Source organism: Salmo trutta, chromosome 26, assembly GCF_901001165.1.
Source record: "Salmo trutta chromosome 26, fSalTru1.1, whole genome shotgun sequence".
Lineage (NCBI taxonomy): Eukaryota > Metazoa > Chordata > Actinopteri > Salmoniformes > Salmonidae > Salmo > Salmo trutta.
The window spans coordinates 10847984-10866230 of record NC_042982.1 but is presented as its reverse complement, the minus strand read 5'-3'; the positions used below and the strand labels follow the sequence as shown (position 1 = coordinate 10866230).

Genomic DNA, 18247 nt, shown 5'->3' with positions numbered 1-18247 from the left:
TTGGGCTTCCCAAAACAAAGATTCCATAATAACCTACGATGCCACTAAGATCACAAGAACTTAACATGTGTAATTACATGATTATTACAAAACAAAGATTCCATAATAACCTATGATGCCACTAAGATCACAAGAACATAACATGTGTAATTACATGATTATTACAAAACAAAGCATGGCATCAGTGACATTAAGGCAGCACAAAGTGTAAAATGAATGTAAAAATATGTCATGTAAAATATACAAATAAAGAGTCCAAATATAAAACGATTACTAAAAAGCAACTTACCCCTCCCTTTTGAAAGTGAAACTAACAAGCAAAGACTTGAAAACTTCCCCAAATGATGAACCACTGAGATAGCTAGCCTATAAGTGAACATTGATTGACTGCCGATGCCACATTTTTAAATAACAGTTCAAAAATATTATTAAAGCCTGGTGTGTTGTTTTTTTATACACCGATAAAGCAGAGAGACTATTCAAAATCATGACTAGAAATGATGTCAACTTCCTCATCAAATCAGAGGATTGCATCACTTCGTACAGTCCCTTGAGATCAGAATCCCATTTCAACATGTTGCAAGATGGTACGTTTCAGCTGTTCTGGCTTGGTACTATAAAGACTGCACAGTAAAAATCAGAGTAGGCCTAACTTTACTTGCATAATCTAGTTAGGGTACATTTCTGATGTGCCAGAAAAGGCTGCATATTCTGTCCAGAGTTTGGATTTAATCAAAACATTGAACTCCTGATTAGGTTTCTATCAAATACACTTAAAGGGATAGTTCCCCCAAATTAGAAAATGACATGAGTTTCCTTACCCTGTAAGCAGTCTCGGGACAACGTATGACAGCAAGCCATGCTTTGGTTGTGTACCTGGTCACTGTTTAAAAAAATGGAACTTTTTAGCATTTGAGGCACAATCCAATGCAAGTAACTGGTACCCAAAACTGGTACCCAAAACTAACTCATGGATTGCTGTTATACCTTGTCCATTGACTGCTTACACGGTAAAGAAACCAATATGTCATTTTGTAATTTGGATGAACTATCCCATTTAAAATGCACCAAATGATCAAGGAAATAAGTTTGTAATGAAGGACCCAGACAGAATCAATAAGTTTATTTTTAGTAATTTATCTTTAGTGTGTTGTTCTAATTCTACATGTTTGTGCATACAGTAATTCAGGACTGAACTTGTGTATTGTAAATGATTAAACATGGGGAGACAGGCTTTACAGAGAATCTATGACATTTTAAAGGAGGAATCAGATTTTTGGGTGTATATATACTTTTTTTACTCTGGAATAAGTGACATCGTCAAGGAGGTATTTGTCACTGAATTTCATACAAAATTGGTTGTATTTCTATTAAACTCAAGGCACATTAGCAACAAAGTTTTTTAACAAGACAAAATGCATGTTACACTTCTACAAATCCTCACTTGGCTCAAATTTCTTATTAGTGCACAGAACACAATAGTCTGGTCCCAGATCTGTTTGTGCCGTCTGGCATTGGAATTGGCAAGCGAGCACAAACAGATCTGGGACCAGGCTAACCAAACACATCTCCAACCAGGAAAATAACACTTTAATTGACATATAATCATTCAACAGACAATTAACAGACATTGCATCCACTATTGCTTCTTTGTCTAGTGTCAGTGCTGTGGCACACCTTTATTTAGGCATACCGCTCATTCCGCTCATTCATTGGGTTGTCAGCTGTACACAGTTCAGAGGCTGGGTCATAGAGGGAGGGAGGGAGGATGGGAGGGGCAATGCAAAGAAGAAGCAGCACAGAAACGTGAAGAGCGAAACGTAGCTCAGAAAGTCACAGCTGGGGAGAGGTGCGTAGATTCAATCTATGAACTGTAGTGTCACTCACGTGGGTCATACCAATAGACCTCTGGTTTGTTACAAAGATTGATAAGTGTTCCTAAGGATGTTACCATTGATCCATGTGCTTTCTGTGAAGAACACCCTTGGCTATGAGTATAACCTATGATGTAGGTATTAAACACCAGGAAAATACTTAACTGCACTTGAATGCTGTGCCTAGGGCCTCATCGCTCTTGAAGACCTGGGTTTGGAAGTGCCAATCAAAACAATAACCGCATGTTGAGAGGACTAGGCTGTATGTTGTTGAGACGCCAGTATCAGCTTGGCTGTATTATAGCCTAACACTGGGAAAATGCTATATCGAATCTGTAGTGCATTCGTCTTTAGCATTCCCCCGTCACAAAGCTAGCACAAAAATCCTCATCAGGAAAGTAAAATGGTAAATGTGGTAAAATAAGTAATGAACGTTGTTCTGACTACTACTATATCCTGATGAGCTGCTACACATAACCAGAGGATGGAAATGGCAGCCTGGGAACTTGAGACAATGGAAAGCAAATGGATCATAACATGTTTCCAAAAAGCTTTTACTCTACAGGTTTAACTTGGGAGTGAAACGTGTGTGTCTGTGTGTGTACACAGCACGCTTTTGTCTTTCTCTGAAGTATTTTTCGTAGGCCATCCTGAGCGTATACGAGACATGTCTGTCTCTAACAACAGTGGACTCAATGTCATCCCCAAAGTGTCATTGTTTAATTGGTGTATCGACATAAATAATCCATTAACAATAACTTAGTAAAGGAGAAAGGCACAACCATTGGGAACAAACAAGCGATAAATGGAAAGACAAAACGGTTTTCTATTCTCCCCCCCCATTTTCATTCTCACACCTTCTTCCTCATTTCTTTCTCACTTTCTTTATCTCTTATATATTGTAAAGGTCATTCACTATGGTGTTTCCATTATAAATCTATTATAACATCTCATTTCAACATTCTGCTCACCAAAATGCATTGGTTTACGCTTTCATTTGGGCTACATGACATCTACATCAAAGAACGATTTAGTGATCTATGGCACAGACCAAATTCTGACCACATTCTGGACAGTATGCTCTGGGTCAAAGGTCACACACCCACATGACTTCTCTGTTGATATCCTTCGGTTTCAAAAACCTCAAGAGTATTGCGTCCGAGTCTAAACAAGTTTGAAAAAAATAAACTGTTCTTATGAACTTCTCTACCAGATTCCCTGCTCCTCGATAGTTTATAACAAACCTAGCCTACATACTATCAGCCATGTACTGCATCTCAACTTTAACAAAAGCTTCTTCCCCAAACAGTTAACAGAGCAGTATCAGAGAGGGTGTAAAGTCTACACTGCTGAACAGAGAAAATATTGTGAAAAAAGAATGACAGAAAGAAAAAGCAAAGGAGACCCAATACACCCTCATTGATTGCTTGGTCATGTTCCCAAATTAAGCAAGACAGGCATAAGTAGTGCAGGCAAAAATGCACCAAAACATTGTTATTCCTTGGCTTCATATATAAAATCATGATATTCAAATAACAAGTATTAATCCCAAAAATATATAAACATAAATATCAATTAGTTTCGCTGGACTTCTTCTTAATTGGAAGCACATGCCGTTCGTGTAGCGAGAGCTGGCATTTGATTGGCTTAGGCAGAGCCTGGTCTGCGGTTGTGATTGGTGAATAGGAGCGTATTCTGGGAAGGACTTCCTTGGCGTGGTCAGATGATCAGTCATGGCTATCATCTTGAGTTCAGTCGAGGGGCAGTCTAAAACAGTTCAGGGAAGACATCAGAGGTAACCCTTACAAAGACGTTACCTTAACCAATCAATCATTGATTGATTGCTTGGGTGGTTATCTTTACAATATAAACATGCAGAACAAATGGTCTCTACCTGAGATACACCTAAGTTAAGTACAGTTAGCTTATATAAATACTAGTGCAGGACTCCAACAATGAATCAATCAACTCCAATCATGCAGTATTGATGTTCCAACCTACTGTCTTAGTCCTGTAGGGGAGGACTGATGCTTTATATCCCTCCGTTATTCCGACTCACCACTGAGAGGTGGCCATTCTTCGCCTTGGCAACCAGCAGCTCAGAGCCAGAGGTGAAGTCTATGATCCCTTCTTTACCTTGGCCCATGGTGAAAGTTATACTGGGAGAGAGAGAGAGGAAGAGATGAGCTGCAGTTCATTTACAGCCCCCCCCCCCAAAAAAAAAAGATAATCAAATGAAACTAATCAGATTGCAGATGGTGATGTATCACTGGTGTCTATGAATTCAGGTCCTGACAACTGATGGTAGTATTCCACGTAAGCCCCTTTAACCCCTTGACGAACCCGTGCGTCATGAGCGGGTTATATATTTATATTAATAAAATCTGAACTGGAAATGTTAGGAACGTACAGCTGTTTTTAAATGAAAGCTGACGTTCCGCTGATTAACACGGTATATGGCTTATCTAGTTCCAGGTATCTGTGTCAGGGCAACAACTCACCTTCCCTGGTTGATGTTGATGCTGTTGACCTTGTCAGCACAGATGGCCACTTTGGTCAGGGTCTCGATGATGTGGTCACTCTGTAGCACCACATCTCCCTACAGACCAGAGGAGGCAGGAGAGGAGTTACAGAGATACAGCTTCACTACTAGCCGGTCCCAGGTCGATTTGTGTTTGGCGTGACAATGTCAATATGTGTTGGCAAGACAGCACAAACAGATCTGGGATCAGGCTACTTCACCTAACAGACATCGGTTAAGTATGTAATAACCAGTGTGTAATGGGGTTATGACCATGTTATGACTGTGTAAGATAGAGGTCAGCCTCACCTTCTGTTTTTTGTCTTCAGTGGGCACATGCAGTACGAAGACGCCGTCACTGAGAGAGCTGACTGAAATGCCTGAGGACAAGACAGACAGACAGGGAAGAGAAATGGTCAATGGGAGAACTATGAGCATCACTCAGACCAATTCAGTACGGCCTCTGTAAGGACCCCGGAAAACAACTCCCTTTCAATTCATTCAATTTAAGAAGTAAACAAAAATGTCAATTGAAATGCTATTGACCCCCCCCCCAAGCCATCCTCTCCCCCGAACCCTGTGAGCGCTGACCTTTGAGGGCGGCGTAGTCGATGCGCTGCTTGAGCTTGGCCTCCTCTACGATGACGGCACTGTTGGAGGTGAGCAGCAGCTGCCTCGGTCGCGCCTTGTAGCCCTTCCTGTCGTACTTGGTCACTGGGACTGCATACTGAGGAGTGGGAAGGGGACATTATTAGTGGGGGTTGTAATATATCTTGAAGGATTTTGTATTTTATTGGACGGAGGAAAGACACTCAGAAGGTGTGTCAAAGACAGTGGGCTGGATTCAAACATTTGAGCTGTAGTCTGTGGCACTAAATAGGCTAGACCAGCCATGATCAGAGCTAAGAATCAATAACACATTAATATACTGTATTGACTATATATTAAGATATCCAACCTTACATAAATCCCAAGTAGAGAATTGAATGGCCATATTAACACGCTAGTACTGTACTGACCTTCATCTTCTCACTGCCAAGTGACTGCAACACCTTGGGGTTAATCTCCTCTCCATCTGAGGAGAGAGAGGCACAGGAAGAACGTTAGGTGTGTGTGTGTGTATAATGTGTGTGCACGTGAGTGCATGCATGCGCGTCTGTGTTAATCAAGGCACTTACTGAGTCTTGTGCCCACAAAGAGCTTTGGGACACTTTGGGGGTAGTTGTCCTTTTTGTTTTTGAAGATCTCACTGGCCACCATTTTCTGCTCCAACTTCATTGACAGACAGAGAACGGACAAACACAGTTTGGAGAAAAGTTGTATTGGTGAAGTAGGAGAAGACCTCTCCACATTGACAGTCTTTAAAGTTCTGAACTCTGCGGATTGATGAGCTATGAATACATTTGAAAGATATCAAATGTACTACTATACTATCCTGTTTACCTGGTGTTTCCACTCTGGGTTGATCCTCTTGCAGTAGCTCCACACCATGTTCTGCATGTACAGTTTACGTAGCTGTTCCGACGCCTATTGGACGGAGAACGACTTGTCACGAACCATTTTAACTACTCAAACATGTCATCAAGAAAAATGCCTTAATTCAGACCATTTCAAATGTAGCCTACAGCAGTGGTTCCCAAACTGTTGGGTGCGAGGGGTTACCTCGATGAGGGCGGTTGGGGGCGTGGGCCAGCTCTTGTCCAAGACTGTCTTGGGGAGGTTCCTGCGCAGCTTCATTAGGAAGGAGTAGCGCACATAATCCAGGAAGTACTCATTCTCAGGACAACGCTCATTATGGCGGTAGATGAAGCCCTTGATGAACCTGAGCGAGAGACAGGCAGACAGAGAGACAGAGAGAAAGACAGGGAGAGACCGAGAGAGAGCTTTGTAAACACTCCTACACACATGAATCAACAAATTGATAAGAACTTCTATACAGCCATACACACACACAACACTGCAAATACCATAGGTGTCCAAAACATGTGTGGATATTGTCTAGGTAAATGATTTCCACTAGTTTCTCCATATGAGTAGAACCCGTATAACTTCAGTAATCCAAGGGAGCCCATTGAGTCGAAAGCAGTGTCACAATAGGCAGTGGTGGATAAAGTACCCAATTTTCATACCTGAGTAAAAGTAAAGATACCCTAAAAGAAAATGACTCAAGTAAAAATAAAAAGGTCACCCAGTAAAATACTACATGAGTAAAAGTCTAAAAGTATTTGGTTTTAAATGTACTTAAATATCAAAAGTAAAAGTATAAATAACTTAAAATGTCTTATATTAAGCAAACCACATGACACGATTTTCTTGTTTTTTTTAATTTACGGATAGCCAGGGTCACAGTTCAACACTCAGACATAATTTACAAACGAAGCATGTGTGTTTAGTGAGTCTGCCAGATCAGAGGCAGTAGGGATGACCAGGGATGTTTAGTTAGTCTACCAGATCAGAGGCAGTAGGGATGATCAGGGACCATTTTCCTGTCCTGCTAAGCATTCAAAATTTAACGAGTACTTTTGGGTGTCAGGGAAAATCTAAGGAGTAAAAAGTACATTATTTTCTTTGGGAATATAGCTGAGTAAAAGTAAAAGTTGCCAAAAATATAAATAGTCAAGTAAAGTACAGATACCCAAAAAAACTATTTCAGTACTTAAAAGTATTTTTACTTAAGTACTTTACACCACTGACAATAGGGCACTCTAATGAATAGTCATGAACCTTCTTTCACCATCCTAGTTAAATAAATCTTGTGTCCAGAAGAGCCCCACCTGCGGATGGTGTTGGCCGCCTCCCTTCTACGCTGTGCCCTCCTACAGGCCAGGATGCCCCTCCACCATGCCTGGACCACCACCGCTGGAAAGGGACGCACAATTTATGAATCTACTTGTTATTTAACAAAGTTCCTTGAGATCCATTGAAGAGAGAATCGAGACCTACAGTGGGGGGAAAAAAGTATTTGATCCCCTGCTGATTTTGTACGTTTGCCCACTTACAAAGAAATGATCAGTCTATAATTTTAATGCTAGGTTTATATGAACAGTGAGAGACAGAATAACAACAAAAAAATCCAGAAAAACGCATGTCAAAAATGTTATAAAATGATTTGCAATGTAATGAGGGAAATAAGTATTTGACCCCTCATTACATTGCAAATCAAGTCAAAACATGACTTAGTACTTGGTGGCAAAACCCTTGTTGGCAATCACAGAGGTCAGACGTTTCTTGTAGTTGGCCACCAGGTTTCCACACATCTCAGGAGGGATTTTGTCCAACTCCTCTTTGCAGATCTTCTCCAAGTCATTAAGGTTTCGAGGCTGACGTTTGGCAACTCGAACCTTTAGCTCCCTCCACAGATTTTCTATGGGATTAAGGTCTGGAGACTGGCTATGCCACTCCAGGACCTTAATGTGCTTCTTCTTGAGCCACTCCTTTGTTGCCTTGGCCGTGTGTTTTGGGTCATTGTCATGCTGGAATCCCCATCCACGACCCATTTTCAATGCCCTGGCTGAGGGAAGGAGGTTCTCACCCAAGATTTGACAGTACATTGCCCCGTCAAATGATGCGAAGTTGTCCTGTCCCCTTAGCAGAAAAACACCCCCAAAGCATAATGTTTCCACCTCCATGTTTGACGGTGGAGATGGTGTTCTTGGGGTCATAGGCAGCATTCCTCCTCTTCCAAACACGGCGAGTTGAGTTGATGCCAAAGAGCTCCATTTTGGTCTCATCTGACCACAACACTTTCACCAGTTGTCCTATGAGTCATTCAGATGTTCATTGGTAAACTTCTGACGGGCATGTATAAGTATTCTTGAGCAGGGGGACCTTGCGGGTGCTGCAGGATTTCAGTCCTTCACGGCGTAGTGTCTTACCAATTGATTTCTTGGTGACTATGGTCCCAGCTGCCTTGAGATCATTGACAAGATCCTCCCGTGTAGTTCTGGGCTGATTCCTCACCGTTCTCATGATCATTGCAACTCCACGAGGTGAGATCTTGCATGGAGCCCCAGGCCGAGGGATATTGACAGTTCTTTTGTGTTTCTTCCATTTGCGAATAATCGCACCAAATGTTGTCACCTTCTCACCAAGCTGCTTGGCGATGGTCTTGTAACCCATTCCAGCCTTGTGTAGGTCTACAATCTTGTCCCTGACATCCTTGGAGAGCTCTTTGGTCTTGGCCATGGTGGAGAGTTTGGAATCTGATTGATTGATTGCTTCTGTGGACAGGTGTCTTTTATACAGGTAACAAACTGAGATTAGGAGCACTCCCTTTAAGAGTGTGCTCCTAATCTCAGCTCGTTACCTGTATAAAAGACACCTGGGAGCCAGAAATCTTTCTGATTGAGAGGGGGTCAAATACTTATTTCCCTCATTAAAATGCAAATCAATTGATAACATCTTTGACATGCATTTTTCTCGATATTTTTATTGTTATTCTGTCTCTCACTGTTCAAATAAACCTACCATTAAAATTATAGACTGATCATTTCTTTGTCAGTGGGCAAACATACAAAATCAGCAGGGGATCAAATACTTTTTCCCCCCACTGTAGGCCTGTATGTATCAAGCGTCTCAGAGAAGCAGTGCTGATTTAGGATCAGGTCCCTTCTGTCAAAGCAATCTTATTCGTTTTTTTAAAACGCTAAAATCTGATCCGAAGTCAGCACTCCTACTCTGAGACGCTTAATAATCCATCGTCCAACTGAACAAGACAAGCGTAACCAAATAGACATGCACGGTGAATATAGAGGAAGTATATGCTTGATGACACATGGGTCTATAGACGTTGAAGAGAAGAGAAGCCCTCCTACCTGATGACCTGAGTTTGCGGTATTTGGTCTTCTGGCTGTAGCCCTTCCAGGATGACTGCAGTTTGCTGGCTGAAGAGAGAGAGAGACAAAAGATGTTCAGATACTCTACTTACTGTATCTTCGAGGAGAGACTACAGTCCAGACAGCAAGTGATGGGCGTCAAGTAAGACCACGTGATGTGACTCTCTCTCTCTCTCTCTCACCAAGGCTGTGTTTCCTCGTTTCTAGCGCGTCCTCTGTGGCGAACAGGGTCTTTGGAAAACGGATGAAGATTTTGGATCTGGAAAGCAAACGGAGCTCCACTAAGCTGGCAGTGTGGCTTTATACAACACACAGGGGCAGTCAGAGTGTGTTCAACACCGGGGGGGATTTAGTTCAGCCCTGACGAGATAATTGACTTTGGTTACTTAAGCCTTCCCCTGAGAGTAGACAGAGTTATGGGATTAGATCAACACTAAGTGGGCACTGAACTTGTTAGGGAGATGGGATGTAGATAAAGAAATGGGAGATACATGTACTGTATGTCACTAGAATTACCACGTGTGTGTGTGTGTCTGCATCTTTGTGTTTGCGCACCGCCTTGACTGTTGTCACCGGATAAGGGTCTCACCTGCCCAGCTTGTACTCCTCAGGTTTGTAACCCAGGTGTTTGACCAGTGTGGAGACTCCGTCAGCCAGCTTGCCCTGCCAGCTAGGCCAGGTCTCTGGGCACAGGGACTTATACCTGCCAGGGACGGACAAAACAACACACACAGACACTGGTATATGAAATGAAAAATATTCAATTTAGGTTATATCACTAACTTTGAATAGTTGTGGAGATTGACTAATCACTTGCAGGTGTATTGATTTTCTAACATAATTCATGGATCTGCCATTGAATAAACCTATAATGTCAGGGAACGACATTCAAGCCTGATAGAGACAGGACTAGCTCCGAGCCGGGCGGGACTAGCTCCGAGCCGGGCGGGACTAGCTCCGAGCCGGGCGGGACTAGCTCCGAGCCGGGCGGGACTAGCTCCGAGCCGGGCGGGACTAGCTCCGAGCCGGGCGGGACTAGCTCCGAGCCGGGCGGGACTAGCTCCGAGCCGGGCGGGACTAGCTCTGAACCATAGTCACCTCTGGAGGAAGGTCTCATAGTGGCGGCGGTAGGCAAAGCCAGCTCTCCTCACACGGAGGTTCTCCATCAGACCCAGGTACTTCACCTGATGCCTGATGAGAACCTCGTCGAACCGTCCTGAGAGAGAGAGAGAGACCACAGCCTGAGTTAGTACATAACTGGTGAGATTGCAATACATTGTTATTGATGTTTTCCGTTTTTTTGTTTGTTAAATGGTTTGGTGTTACAGTTGTTAGCATACTGGAGCAGTAACGCGTGATGCTTATGCAAATGAAGAAATAAAACACAATTGATTCGACTTATTCCCAGAAAAGTAGACAATGGACAATAAGGAAGGTAGGAGTGAGGAGAGAAATAGCAACAGTAGGAAAGACACAGAAGGCCATCTATTGACAAAGGGCAGCTCGATATACTGAGAAACAGTGTGAAGTACAGTGCTGCCATTGATGTTACTGAACACAATCAAAACACATGGTCAGATTTAAGAATCGTAGATACAAGACAGACAAGATGTTAGAAAAAAAGATATAGAACTGGCACAGAAAAACTAAGTGTGATAGCAGTTTTAAAGCTAATTTCCTGCAATTCTACACATTTTGTCATTGGACTGAGAGAAAAATTGCAGTGTCAAAGCTAAATTTCCTGCAATGGCTTTTTCCGTGTTTTTATGCTATCTGAATTACAGTTGAAGTCGGTAGTTTACATAGACTTAGGTTGAAGTCATTGAAACTTGTTTTTCAACCACTCCACAAACTTCTTGTTAACAAACTATAGTTTTGGCAAGTCAGTTAGGACATCTACTTTGTGCATGACAAGTCATTTTTCCAACAATTGTTTACAGACAGATTATTTCACTGTATCACAATTCCAGTGGGTCAGAAGTTTACATACACTAAGTTGACTGTGCCTTTAAACAGCTTGTAAAATTCCAGATAATGATGTCATGGCTTTAGAAGCTTCTGATAGGCTAATTGACATCATTTGAGTCAACTGGAGGTGTACCTGTGGATGTATTTCAAGGCCTACCTTCAAACTCAGTGCCTCTTTGCTTGACATCATGGGAAAATCCAAAGAAAATCAGCCAAGACCTCAGAAAAGATATTGTAGACATCCACAAGAAAAAAAATTGTAGACCTCCACAAGTCTGGTTCATCCCTGGGAGCAATTTGCAAACGCTTGAAGGTACCACGTTCATCTGTACAGACAATAGTACGCAAGTATAAACACCATGGGACCACGTAGTCGTCATACCGCTCAGGAAGGAGACGTGTTCTGTCTCCTAGAGATGAACGTACTTTGGTGCGAAAAGTGCAAATCAGTCCCAGAACAAGAGCAAAGGAACATGTGAAGATGCTGGAGGAAACAGGTACAAAAGTATCTATATCCACAGTAAAACGAGTCCTATATCGACATAACCTGAAAGGCCGCTCAGCAAGGAAGAAGTCACTGCTCCAAAACCGCCATAAAAAAAGCCAGACTGCGGTTTGCAACTGCACATGGGGACAAAGATTGTACTTTTTGGAGAAATGTCCTCTGGTCTGATGAAATAAAAATAGAACTGTTTGGCCATAATGACCATCCTTATGTTTGGAGGAAAAAGGGAGAGGCTTGCAAGCCGTAGAACACCATCCCAACTGTGAAGCACGGGGGTGGCAGCATCATGATGTGGGAGTGCTTTGCTGCAGGAGGGACTGGTGCACTTCAGAAAAATAGATGGCATCATGAGGAGGAAAATTATTATATTGAAGCAACATCTCAAGACATCAGTCAGGAAGTTAAAGCTTGGTCGCAAATGGGTCTTCCAAATGGACAATGACCCCAAGCATACTTCCAAAGTTGTGGCAAAATGGCTTAAGGACAACAAAGTCAAGGTATTGCAGTGTCCGTCATAAAGCCCTGACCTCAATCCTATAGAAAATTTGTGGGCAGAACAGAAAAAGCGTGAGCGAGCAAGGAGGACTACAAACCTGACTCAATTACACCAGCTCTGTCAGGAGGAATGGGCCAAAATTCACCCAACTTATTGTGGGAAGCTTGTGGAAGGCAACCTAAACGTTTGACCACAATTTAAAGGCAATGCTACCAAATACTCGTTGGTTGTATGTAAACTTCTGACCCACTGGGAATGTGATGAAAGAAATAAAATATGAAATAAATAATTCTCTCTACTATTACTCTGACAATTCACATTCTTAAAATAAAGTGGTTATCCTAACTGACCGAAGACAGGGACTTTTTACTAGGATTAAATGTCAGGAATTGTGAAAAACTGAGTTTAAATGTAGGTGCCTAAGGTGTATGTAAACTTCCGACTTCAACTGTACTTAAACATAACAAAATCAAAATGGGGGCCCACACACACCATGCCATTTTTAGATTTTTTTTTCTCCGACTGTCTAGTTTTTATTTTGGTGATTGTTAGTTCTCAGAGATGATCTTATTTAAAAAATATATTGCTACATATTTTCTACATACTTTATATCTGGTTTTAGTTTTAAGTTTAAGCATTTCACATCCCGAAAAAAAATTAGAAACACATACATACTTTATTTCAACGATTTAGCAGCAGCGGTGTGCCACTGCTAAATAGATATAGGGGAAACACTGTATTCATTAGGCACCAAATGGAAGCAAAGGTACTGAAGCAAGGAGGGTCTACCACAACCAAATCAGAAAAGCTCATTTTCTTTCGCTGTCGAACAACGTTTTGAAACATTTTGCTCCGGTTGCGCCCAAATGAATACAACCCCGTTGACAGCACGTTATGAGCAAGGCATGGGTTCCATCCTACCTGCTTGCTTGGCATCGTTGGGCTTGATGCAGCGCACATACGACGGCTCCTTGGACATCAGGATCTCCATTAACTTCGCCAGGCTGGTCTTGAACTGGGTCGCTGCCTGGAGGCAGAGACAGAAGGAAAGAAGAAAGAGTGAGCACCGAGCGAGGGATGTAGAGGAGCAGGGAGGACGGCTGCTGGCCAGACTGAGGCTGAGACCGGACAGAACACAGGTCCCAGTGTGCTGGTCACATTGCCCAGGCAGTGACAGGGTTGGGGCAGGGCCGGCGAGAGAGAATGCGTCGTCAACAATGCACACAAACAGTCAACGGACTCGACACCAGCGACCCACGCACCCTCGACCACCGTGCGTGTGTGGAGGGCAACCGAGCGTCAGGGCATTCCTGAGTGTGTGAGCGGGGAGCAGAGATTCCCCTGTCACTCACTCGACCCCACAGTGTGGAGGAAGGAAGATCCACAGAGCGTAAACAAGTGGCTGTTTGTAAGTGTGTATGAGACAGGACTTGTATATATGGGTCTGTGATTGTGTATCGGTATACGCGCTGGGATACATTGTATGACCTTTGCCCTCTGAGTGGCTGTTCTCACCGTCTCAGGTCTCTTGTTGTCCTTCAGCTCCGCCCGGTCAAAGCACTGGGTCAGAATCTTATTATCAGACATACACATGACCTGTGGATGGACAACACATGGAGAATGAGTACAACTCATTACGACTAGAACTACCACACTGCTCTTCAAACTCACACATTGCACACACACACACACACACACACACACACACAGAGAGACAGAGAGACAGAGTCTACCACAGTGACACAACATAATCTTAGAGTCTAGTTTCCAATGATATCATCCATCTCCCATCTAAATCATTTCCCCATTGTCCTGAACTCTCTCACCTCTTTCAAGTTCCTGAAGAGGAGGTCATTGTTCTTGTCCAGAAAGCCTAGAGGGGGAAGAGAGAGAGTAAGAGAACATGCACTCCCAATATGGTTTACGGATGAAAATGATTAAAACACACACACAGTAAACAGACCACTACAAGAAGTACAGGAATATCCAAGGACAAATGTAACATCCTTCCTCTCCCTCTGGTCATCTCACTCTCGCTTCCCCCTAACAATTGATCCTGCTGCTCCATGCGCGCGCACACACACACCGTTGACGTTGTAGTTGACCTCGCCAGCGTAGTGCAGCAGTCTGAACTCCTCTCGGCCCATCACCTTCCGGGTCTTTCCATCGGCCAGCTTGTGACTGCGAGGATCACACAAACATTAAGTGACAAATTATTAGGGCACACCATAGCAAAACATTATGCAATGGAAACCCAAAACAAGCTTTTCTTATTAAACACGTTCAGGTAATCCCTCCCTGTTTCAGTCTGTTTTCTTCCATTTGGTACCTAATGAACACAACATAAACTCAGCAAAAAAAGAAACAGCCCATTTTCAGGACCCTGTCTTTCAAAGATAATTCGTCAAAATCCAAATAACTTCACAGATCTTCATTGTAAAGGGTTTAAACACTGTTTCCCATGCTTGTTCAATGAACCATAAACAATTAATGAACATGCACCTGTGGAACGGTCGTTAAGACAGCTTACAGACGGTAGGTAATTAAGGGTCACAGTTATGAAAACTTAGGACACTAGAGAGGCCTTTCTACTGACTCTGAAAAACACCTAAAGAAAGATACCCAGGGTCCCTGCTCATCTGCGTGAACGTGCCTTAGGCATGCTGCAAGGAGGCATGAGGACTGCAGATGTGGCCAGGGCAATAAATTGCAACGTCCGTACTGTGAGACGCCTAAGACAGCGCTACAGGGAGACAGGACGGACAGCTGATCGTCCTCGCTGTGGCAGACCATGTCTGTAACAACACCTGTACAAGATCGGTACATCCGAACATCACACCTGCGGGACAGGTACAGGATGGCAACAACAACTGCCCAAGTTACACCAGGAACGCACAATCCCTCCATCAGTGCTCAGACTGTCCACAATAGGCTGAGAGAGGCTGGACTGAGGGCTTGTAGGCCTGTTGTAAGGCAGGTCCTCACCAGACATTACCGGCAACAATGTCGCCTATGGGCACAAACCCACCGTCGCTGGACCAGACAGGACTGGCAAAAAGTGCTCTTCACTGACGAGTCGCGGTTTTGTCTCACCAGGGGTGATGGTCGGATTCACGTTTATCGTTGAAGGAATGAGCATTACACTGAGGCCTGTACTCTGGAGCAGGATCGATTTGTAAGTGGAGGCTCTGTCATGGTCTGGGGCAGTGTGTCACAGCATCATCGGACTGAGCTTGTTGTCATTGCAGGCAATCTCAACGCTGTGCGTTACAGGGAAGACATTCTCCTCCCTCATGTGGTACCCTTCCTGCAGGCTCATCCTGACATGACCCTCCAGCATGACAATGCCACCAGCCATACTGCTCGTTCTGTGCATGATTTCCTGCAAGACAGGAATGTGAGTGTTCTGCCATGGCCAGCGAAGAACCCGGATCCCAATCCCATTGAGCACGTCTGGGACCTGTTGGATCGGAGGGTGAGGGCTAGGGCCATTCCCCCCAGAAATGTCCGGGAACTTGCAGGTGCCTTGGTGGAAGAGTGGGGTAACATCTCACAGCAAGAACTGGCAAATCTGGTGCTGTCCGTGAGGAGGAGATGCACTGCAGTACTTAATGCAGCTGGTGGCCACACCAGATACTGACTATTACTTTTGATTTTGACCCCTCTCCCCCATTGTTCAGGGACACATTATTCAATTTCTGTTAGTCACATGTCTGTGGAACTTGTTCAGTTTGTCTCAGTTGTTGAATCTTATGTTCATACAAATATTTACACATGTTAAGTTTGCTGAAAATAAACACAGTTGACAGTGAGAGGACGTTTCTTTTTTTGCTGAGTTTATGTTTACATATTTTCTGTTGTGTACAGCTTAAAAGAAAACTCCACCCAAAAACTTCAAACTTTCAAGATATGTAACATTCAACAGAGAAATCATCCCCTTATGATGCAGGGATGATTCCTGTATTTTGAAAGTTGGGGGGAGTTTTCCATGAATTCGCATGTTCCAAGAGCATTTTTTACAGCCAGCTCTCACGACAACTTCTGTTGCTAGGTTAGCAGAGGGAGGTTTGGGCGTGTGCGTTTGTATGTGCGTAGACTCACGTTGTCAAGTGGGCGTGGCCTCCCACAGTATTCTCCAGCTTCTCCAGGAAGGTGATGTCACTGGCGTCACCTGGTCTCAGGCACTCCTCATCCTGACAGAGACAGCCAGAGAGACAGAGACAGAGAGAGAGAGAGAGACAGAGAGAGAGAGAGAGAGACAGAGAGAGAGACAGAGAGAGACAGAGAGAGAGACAGAGAGAGAGACAGAGAGAGAGACAGAGAGAGAGACAGAGAGAGAGACAGAGAGAGAGACAGAGAGAGAGACAGAGAGAGAGACAGAGAGAGAGACAGAGAGAGAGACAGAGAGAGAGACAGAGAGAGAGACAGAGAGAGAGACAGAGAGAGAGACAGAGAGAGAGAATGAAAGAGAGAATGAAAGAGAGAAATACATTAGCTGGACAGTTGACTATACCAGATGCAGAGGGGCCAAGAGAGAGAAAGGTGAAAGGTCAACTTGAAAAGCTCAGGGTTGCATTAAAGACTGAAACGGACTCTCACCAGAATGGAGATGATGCCTTTGAACTTCTCCTCCACCAGATCACAGATGATCTTGTTGTTGAAATATTGCACAGGCTCCCACTGCGAGACAGCAAGGAAGACAACGGCATCTTTTAACGGCTGGTTTAGAAAAACGGAACTGGTGTACATGTTAACGGTTGTAAAAGAAAACATTCACAGAATGCTGAGAATCCAGGACAAGGACATTCTGAACCCACACTTTATGCACATTGTCAATCAAACCTTTATTGACGTTTGCTGCCGCACGCACACACACACAGTTTACCGCCACGTTATTATCACAAACACCACAGAACACGGCCCACGTTACACAATGTACAACAATGTCCCCTTTGACGGGTGTCTAACTGGAGGCGAATCTCTCTCCCTCGGCCCTCGGCACTCAGCTCCCTCACGGGCTCAGAGTTAGAGTGCTGACGTATGATCAGGTTCACCCTTTTCATATAATCTCAGTCATTATGATCGAAAAGCCAAAACTGATCCTAAATCAGCAGCACTCCTGTTCTGAGATTCTTTGCCAATATGGGCCCTGAACCGTAGTGGAGTGGCCCACCAATCACTGTGTAGAAGGATACGACCGGACAGAGAAGAAAGAGAGAGGTGGAAAAGGGCTAAAAGGAGAGAGAGGGAGAATGAAAAGAGGGAGAAGTGGGAAGAGAGAGAGCGAGAGAAAAGCTAGAGAAAGTAGAGGGAGGGTAAGGTCCCTCCAAGATGGATATAAGCGTCGAGGCAGAGGGCTGAGAGGGGAGGCAGAGTGAGGAGGAGAAGGAGGAGATGGACTGACGAAACAAAGAGAGCGTAGTCTCACCGTGATTCCCTCTGCTTCGTACTCATCCTGCTCGGACTTGAGGGTGAGCTCGATGAAGAGCTGCTGCAGCTTCTCGTTGCAGTAGTTAATGCAGAACTGCTCAAAACTGCAACACACACACGATTACAGATGATCTTTTCACGTGACAATGATATTCAACGCAAACTTGACATTAATATACACACGAATCGTAATGACAGTATTATGGGAAAATGAGTTTTCCTCTGGTACCTGTTGTGCTGGAAGACTTCAAAACCATAGATATCCAGGAGACCAATGACAGAAGCATTCTTATAAGTCTCATCCTAGAAGAAAAAGAACGGTTAACTCTTCATAATAGCTTTCATGAAGAAGCATTCATAAACTGTTTCTAAACAGTGGACAGACAACAGACTAGGAATAAATGAGCAGGCCATTATTTGTTAACATATACACCTAATAAAGCACGAGAAGCACCGTCTAACGATGAACTCACTACAGACACGGACCAGACGCATTACACAGCTCAAACATGCAATAACCTAACCCCTATCAGACAATACTGTACACAGAAACGCAATACTGCTCTGTCAAACACGTAGTATTACAACACATCCACAAGGGGGAGTCCTTCTACCACT

The 18247-nt window shown here is 43.7% G+C and overlaps 1 protein-coding gene across 4 annotated transcripts in view; it reads right to left on the bottom strand.

The window, feature by feature from the left end:
* Positions 1 to 1121: 1121 nt before the first annotated feature.
* LOC115163096 (unconventional myosin-Ic) overlaps positions 1122 to 18247 on the bottom strand; it is a 64851-nt gene continuing 47725 nt past the window's right edge. For 3 of the 4 annotated variants that reach the window (XM_029714704.1, XM_029714707.1, XM_029714706.1), the window contains exons 11-32: positions 17859 to 17932; positions 17628 to 17733; positions 16799 to 16879; positions 16301 to 16392; positions 14286 to 14380; positions 14026 to 14072; positions 13715 to 13795; positions 13121 to 13226; positions 10329 to 10446; positions 9820 to 9933; positions 9413 to 9489; positions 9210 to 9278; positions 7170 to 7254; positions 6058 to 6217; positions 5839 to 5922; positions 5574 to 5667; positions 5415 to 5470; positions 4987 to 5122; positions 4705 to 4775; positions 4376 to 4473; positions 3876 to 4033; positions 1122 to 3641 (exon numbers count right to left, since the gene is read on the bottom strand). In XM_029714704.1, the coding sequence (XP_029570564.1) occupies positions 3907 to 4033; positions 4376 to 4473; positions 4705 to 4775; positions 4987 to 5122; positions 5415 to 5470; positions 5574 to 5667; positions 5839 to 5922; positions 6058 to 6217; positions 7170 to 7254; positions 9210 to 9278; positions 9413 to 9489; positions 9820 to 9933; positions 10329 to 10446; positions 13121 to 13226; positions 13715 to 13795; positions 14026 to 14072; positions 14286 to 14380; positions 16301 to 16392; positions 16799 to 16879; positions 17628 to 17733; positions 17859 to 17932 (1971 nt within the window). In that variant the 3' untranslated portion in view covers positions 1122 to 3641; positions 3876 to 3906. The remainder of the gene's footprint in view (positions 3642 to 3875; positions 4034 to 4375; positions 4474 to 4704; positions 4776 to 4986; positions 5123 to 5414; positions 5471 to 5573; positions 5668 to 5838; positions 5923 to 6057; positions 6218 to 7169; positions 7255 to 9209; positions 9279 to 9412; positions 9490 to 9819; positions 9934 to 10328; positions 10447 to 13120; positions 13227 to 13714; positions 13796 to 14025; positions 14073 to 14285; positions 14381 to 16300; positions 16393 to 16798; positions 16880 to 17627; positions 17734 to 17858; positions 17933 to 18247) is intronic. The other variant, XM_029714705.1, reaches the window with a different exon arrangement.